This window comes from Apium graveolens, chromosome 8, assembly GCF_009905375.1.
Source record: "Apium graveolens cultivar Ventura chromosome 8, ASM990537v1, whole genome shotgun sequence".
NCBI lineage: Eukaryota > Viridiplantae > Streptophyta > Magnoliopsida > Apiales > Apiaceae > Apium > Apium graveolens.
In genome coordinates this window covers 18431640-18438183 of record NC_133654.1, presented here as the reverse complement: position 1 = coordinate 18438183, position 6544 = coordinate 18431640, and the positions used below count along the sequence as shown (strand labels likewise).

Genomic DNA, 6544 nt, shown 5'->3' with positions numbered 1-6544 from the left:
GCCTAATTTAAGCGCACCAGTGGCCCAATCCAATATTTAATTAGTGTTTAATATATTTGCTTATATTTTCCCATCTTCATATTTCTATACACACACGATAATAGATGTATATACATACACAATCACCATCATCACTACCATATCTGATCTAAAATAAAATCATTATTTTATATTACTCATCACAACCATATCTGATCTAAACTTAAATTACTATTTTATATTACTAAAATACCGAACTACGCAGAAATCACTAATTTTATCTTACATTAATCACTAATAAGTTCTATATAAATTACCGATATATACTTAAAAAATATTAAAAATTGATATAGAGTCATTATATTCTACGCATCCATTATACCAATACCTCTTATCTCACCATCATCTCTAATCATTTCACCACCATCACTGTGTAACAAATATAACATTAAACAAAAATCACTAATTATAACTAATAATACAATAATTATTACGTGTAGAGAGGTGGGGAAGAGAGAGAGAAAGGTGGGAAAGAGAGAGGTCATAAAAAAGTTCATAGAAGATTAAGAGAGGAACATGAAAAAAAATGAGGGGAGTCGACGGGGGTGCTATTGACGAAGGGGGTGATAGCGGTCGTGGGGATAATGGCGGTAGTGGGGGTGATAGTGGTGGTAGCGTGTAGGTAGGTTCAAGTGTGTGGTTTTGGAATTTGGGGAAAAAATTGGGGGTTGTTGGTAGAATGAAAGTGAGATGAGTTGTAACAGCCAGCACTTTTGATACACTTTCTTGTTCTTATTCTTATTTGATACACACAATACACATAGTACATAGACAACAATAATTCAAAATCAATAACTCATGCCAAGACCACTACAATCCGGTCATAACGGTCCTAAATTTTCACAAAACTGTCACTACAATCCGGTGACTGCGGTCCTAAATTCTTATTCGATATTTTCACAAAACATGGCACAAATCAAAGATCTAAAATTATCGTCTAGACACCACACATACACCTCGATACATATTCTTTAACACATAATACTTTCAAATATATCATCACTTAGCCAAAGTTTTGATAATCAAATATACATGCATAATACACAATTTTGAAAACACTAGTAAGATCGATCGAAAACTTACCTCAAAAACTGATCAGATCTGAATTTAGCCTTTTTGACCCTCTAAATGACGTTTTCTTGGAAAATTCGAAACACGAAAGTTGTAGAGAACGAAAATATCTTTCCGAAACATCCAGGATCACTGAATTCCGACTTACAATGAATTTTCTACGCATTTTACAAGACTACTAATTTATGAGAGAAAAAGGCCTACGAATTTTATGAATAAAAACGAGGAAGACGAATATGATCTATTTATAACGATACAAAACCCTATTTCTTAATCTACAAGTTATCCATATTAGAATCTGATCCAAATTTTAAGCCCGTTATTCTAATTCAATTTTAAATCCTAGTCCTTGTCTAATTTTAATCCTTTTATTCTATTATTCAATTATTAATCTAATTCTAAAAATTACGGGATATTACATGAGTGGATAGTGCTAAATATGAGATTTTTTATTTTTAGATGAAGGCGAGTTTCTATTTGACCAAAAACGTATATATATGGGAGGTAATTCATGGAGGACTCCTTTATATAGAGTTCCATAGAAAAATATTATTAAAAAAATATAAATACATAATTTATTTCATTTTTCATCATATATAGTTAAAAATTTTAATTACCACATTAAAAATGAAGTTGTATAATTTTTTATTTAAAAAATCATTGAAATTTGATGAAATAATTTAAAGTGGTTCTGTAGTAAAATCAAACTTATCCAAAATTATTCCACACTAGAATCAAATTTAAAATTATTTTTTTTTAATTTTTAATTGTTATCTTTTATTATATTCAAATATAATTATTATTCTACATTAACAATAATTTTGATGAAATTCTATAATAGAATTAAAGTTTTTCTACGATTTTCTATATAAGATGTTTATCTCTTGAAAAAAGGCTTATATATTTATATTTAATGTTTATATAAAAATAGATTTATAATATATAAAATTAAAAAGAATAAAGACTCCATCACACTCGGCTAACTTTACAAGTTAAAAAATTTAAAGTTCGAGTACAACTCAATTATTATCGAGTCCGGTTCAAATATTTAATGAGTTAAACTTATAGAGTCCGGTTAGTAAGTTTAATGAGTTAAACTTAATACTCCCTCCATTTCATATTATGTGTCATATTTCCTTTTATAAAAATCAAATTGACCAAATTTTGATGCACGATTAAACATTATTCGTATATTATTTTAAAAAATTAAAAATTATATATTAAAGTAGATTAAATCTACTTTCCGGTAATGTAATTTTTTTATTTTATTCAATTATAAATTATTAATAAACTTGGGTCAAATTTAAGTCAATTTAACTGACACAAATTCAAAGAAGAGACGTAATATGATATGGAGGGAGTACTATTTTGTATATGCACATGTGCTACCGAGATCATTAAACATATATTGTATTAACCATATAAAGTCGTCTATGCAGATGACTTTGAAAATTGTATCAACTTATAAAGAGTTGATATGATACAAATATCTGTCTTATGTACACACAAATATTCATGATCATCATCTAGGAGATTTTAAAGAGTCGACTTGGGCTTTACCCTTAGTACCTCTCAACCTAATGAAAAGTCTGTATTCATCAAAAGTCATTGGGGAATACATTGCAGGTCTTTGTGGCGTCACCAGCTCCTTTGCAGGCTCTATCAGCAAATCACTCTTGGGATTGTAGAAGAAAGCCAGAGATATTCTTTCTTTGTTTGAATTCACCATCACTCTGTGCTCCACGCTTTTGTATATGTCGTTACTTAATACCTATATATTTTCAGAAAATAAGATTTTCTCAGCAACGAATACAACAACATTGATGTGCAAGAGTAATATTTTTAAACTTTAGTAGGGGCATGTATATCAAGATAAAAATGAAAAGCAAGATGCATGCAGCATGCATGGTTCACTACAATAAAAAGCAAAATGTGGTTGGTACGTATGTCAATCGATACAAATCTGCTTATAATTTATGATCATGTTCGGATATAGACAGCACGCCAGTCACGGAAAATTTGATTGAAGTTATATATATCTTAAACAACCATGTCACAATCGTCTGTAGCTTCTGGATATGATTCTATATATATACATCAACGTGATTAATTAGAATGAATAATAGTCTTCAAGAACTTCTGTATTCTATTATGCAATATAATATTGAGATACATGTGGTTTTCTAATACTGAAAGAAGTAAGAACCTAAATGAGGACTTCTATTCTACGTTAGCATACTGTGAATATCAAATTAGGAGGTGAAACGTTAGCATCCGCACCGTCTTTATTGATATTAAGACCAAAATATCTTGACCTATTAAAAAAAGAAACAGCTTCAATGAAATGAAAACAGAAACAACTTTGATTCTATATACAAAATGTTCCTCTTTCAGCAATTTCCTAACGTGCCTGGTTGCCCTAGTTGATTAAATTAGATAGTGCTACCAGCAAGTAAAAAAGAATAAAGAAGTTATGCCTAGCTACTCTATGTGTTGCTATTAATAAGAACACATTGTAAAAGATCAACTAGTACATATAACAATATGGTTGCATATTGCGACCCCTCCATGTGCAATCATATATTCTTTATAACAAATTGACCAAATAAAATCTTTTGGTTCATTCAAATGGATGTTTATTGTGCTCAAAATAATGAGAGTATGAGACTGATCCTACCTGTATTTGATCACCAATATTGACAATAAACGCATGAGCTGCTGGTTTGACGGTGATCCAACCATCATTTCGTCGGACTTGAAGTCCGGCTACATTCTGATCCGGGAGGAGAAGTGTCATTCCTCCCGGGTCAGAATGTGGGGAAAGACCTAAGGTCAGGTCTGGTTGCGGACATTTTGGGTAAAAATTTACCCTTAAGCAAGCTCCTATATCTTCACTGCCAAATGCCTTTTGAAGATAATCTTCGGATAATCCAAGGTTTATCGACAACGCCTTCATCATTTCCCCGCCAAATTTCACTACTTGTTTCGAGTATTCATCGATGGTTTCTCTGCAACAATAAAGGGGATTTATATTTTCAAAACTGATGAACTATAATAAAAGAAAATTAATTCCTTCTCAGATACCTTAAAATCAATAATGCTGAAAGAAGAACACAAATCAACTTGCCACCTAACAGTTTGTCACCATTATTGCTCTTAATAATATCTACTAAATTGTCTTAAAAGGACTATATATTAGGCAATTCTAGCATGTAACCTTATGAGTTACACAAATATTAATTTTAATACCCAAATTCGGATTGCATATATAGAATAATAATTTGCAGAGAAAAGAATAGGTCGCCTGTAATATTTTCGTTTTTCTTTCGTTTTTTTTCTTTTCCAGATATATCTGCATCATGCTTTAATCATCCATACAAATGCAACTAATTAAATTAGTGGTGTGTATGTGAAATCAAGTCTATCATATGACAGATTATGTTTTGTTAGTTGATCAAAGAATATACCATGAAAATGTGTGGATTAAGACTTTTATATATGGATAAGCAGACATATATAATCATAGGTACGTAGTGTTGTGATTCACGTAATTGCTAAAATAGCATAGTTAGATGACTTAAACCACAAAACAATATACTCTTAAGGTAAATTATATATGAAAATGATATTTCTCAAATTTAATCTAGCTATATTAAGAACCCACTACCGATAAAATAACTAGTATTAACGGTCAAATGAATACTAATTATTAGTTTACATTTAGAACGCATAATTAAAAAAGATATTCAAACGAATACTACTTATTAGTTTATACGTTTATAACATATGTTTAAAAAAGAGCATCCAAGACATGGATCATAGATATTCAAATTAATGCTACTGATTAGTTTATACGTTAATAATGTATGCTTAAAAAAAGAACAGTCAGACCAGGATCATATAGTTCTTCTTTCGGATAGCCCTGTTACTAATTATAATTTAGGTTTTAAAACGTGAAAGTGTAAGTGTCAGCGTATTACTATTAAAAGCTATGTAACTTGGACATTAAAAAAAGAAGAATTAATTATAATTACTCTTAAGAAACACTGACACTGTTAATTACCTGAGAGAAGAAGGTTGAGCGGGCCATTTGTTATGATCCTTCAAGTTGCAAGGAAGACAATGAAGAAAATAATAATCACTCCAATCAAGAATGGCTCCTTTCTCAATCCCTAGCCTACTTCCATACCCTTCATAAGTCTTTGGCGAATTCGCGTACCCTTGCTTCACTTCCATCGGTTGATAAAAGAACTCACGCCAGAGTTGTCGTGCTCGGTCCATTAGTTCAGGACTAACACCATGATTCACAGCTTGAAAAAACCCCCAATTGCGACACGCATCTGATATTTCACTCAATGTTTTTGCACGAAGAGTTTCATCTCCGTACATGCCAGAAAAATCAATTATGGGTATATTCTGATCGGTTATAACTGAAAAATTTGAAGATGGTCTATCCGAAATAGGCTTTATGTAACGCTCGGGGATGGCAGAGAGTCCAGTTTCGGACAAGGATTGGACACGGACAATTGGCTCCGGCCAGTCTCTTACACAACTCATTTTTAGGTTTAGGTTGCAAAGTTGGTATTATGCATGGAATCAAAGCTAGTCTATTTATAATATGTAAAATTGTGTAATGTTATGAGTGAATGGAAAGAGATAAGGGTGTGAGGGTTTTAACGGTGGTAACTTAATAGAGAGGAGTGATTGCGAGATTGCCAACAGATGTGGGTTTGTTGAGTGAATATGACATGAAAAGTATAAAAACGTGCAAATTATGGGGGATATTTTGCATGCAAGGTCAATTTTAGTGCAAGAATGAGGTCCTAGCTAGCTTTGCATATATGATTATTTAAACGCACAAAAATCCAAGCACGTGGCCAAAAATACCATATATTATTTGTGACTAGTAAGACAAACTCAAATTGTTACGGTAGTGTCATAATAATTGTCTATTTGGATATACTACTTTTTTGTTACGTTCATTTTTTTTTATAATTTTCTTTTTGGAACGTCTCTTAATTCTTTACGTTTTAAAAATAATAATTTTTTATAAATATACAAACCAACTACAACATTTCACATTCACTATTTTATTTTAGTATACTTATTATATACATTAAAAATTGATCGGTTTCATCATTTTATGCTTTTTTTCTTACTTTTTATTATTTAATTATAATTTTCTTAACTTCCGTATCACATCCTATTTACTTTGGAGTTTGGACGGCGGATATACTACAAATCTCGTGAAAGGTTAACACATTTTGTATGATCAAATGTGGTCTCAAACTGGGGTGTGATGGAGATGTAATGTCAAAATCGGCCATAAAGTTGTGGCTTATGGGTAAGATTCTTTTTCTTTTGCTAATCGATAACACAGAGCCGAATTCTTGAAAACTCGCAAGGAAACTAGAAATTGACCACTAGAACAATC

At 31.2% G+C, this 6544-nt stretch overlaps 1 protein-coding gene across 1 annotated transcript; it reads right to left on the bottom strand.

Moving 5' to 3' along the window:
• Nucleotides 1-2457: 2457 nt before the first annotated feature.
• LOC141676795 (jasmonate-induced oxygenase 2-like) lies at nt 2458-5773 on the bottom strand. Its single transcript, XM_074482507.1, has 3 exons — nt 5174-5773; nt 3788-4118; nt 2458-2881 (listed from the first exon to the last, which is right to left on the bottom strand). The coding sequence occupies exons 1-3, from the start codon at nt 5665-5667 to the stop codon at nt 2633-2635; spliced, it is 1074 nt and encodes a 357-aa protein (XP_074338608.1). The 5' UTR covers nt 5668-5773; the 3' UTR covers nt 2458-2632.
• Nucleotides 5774-6544: the final 771 nt, after the last annotated feature.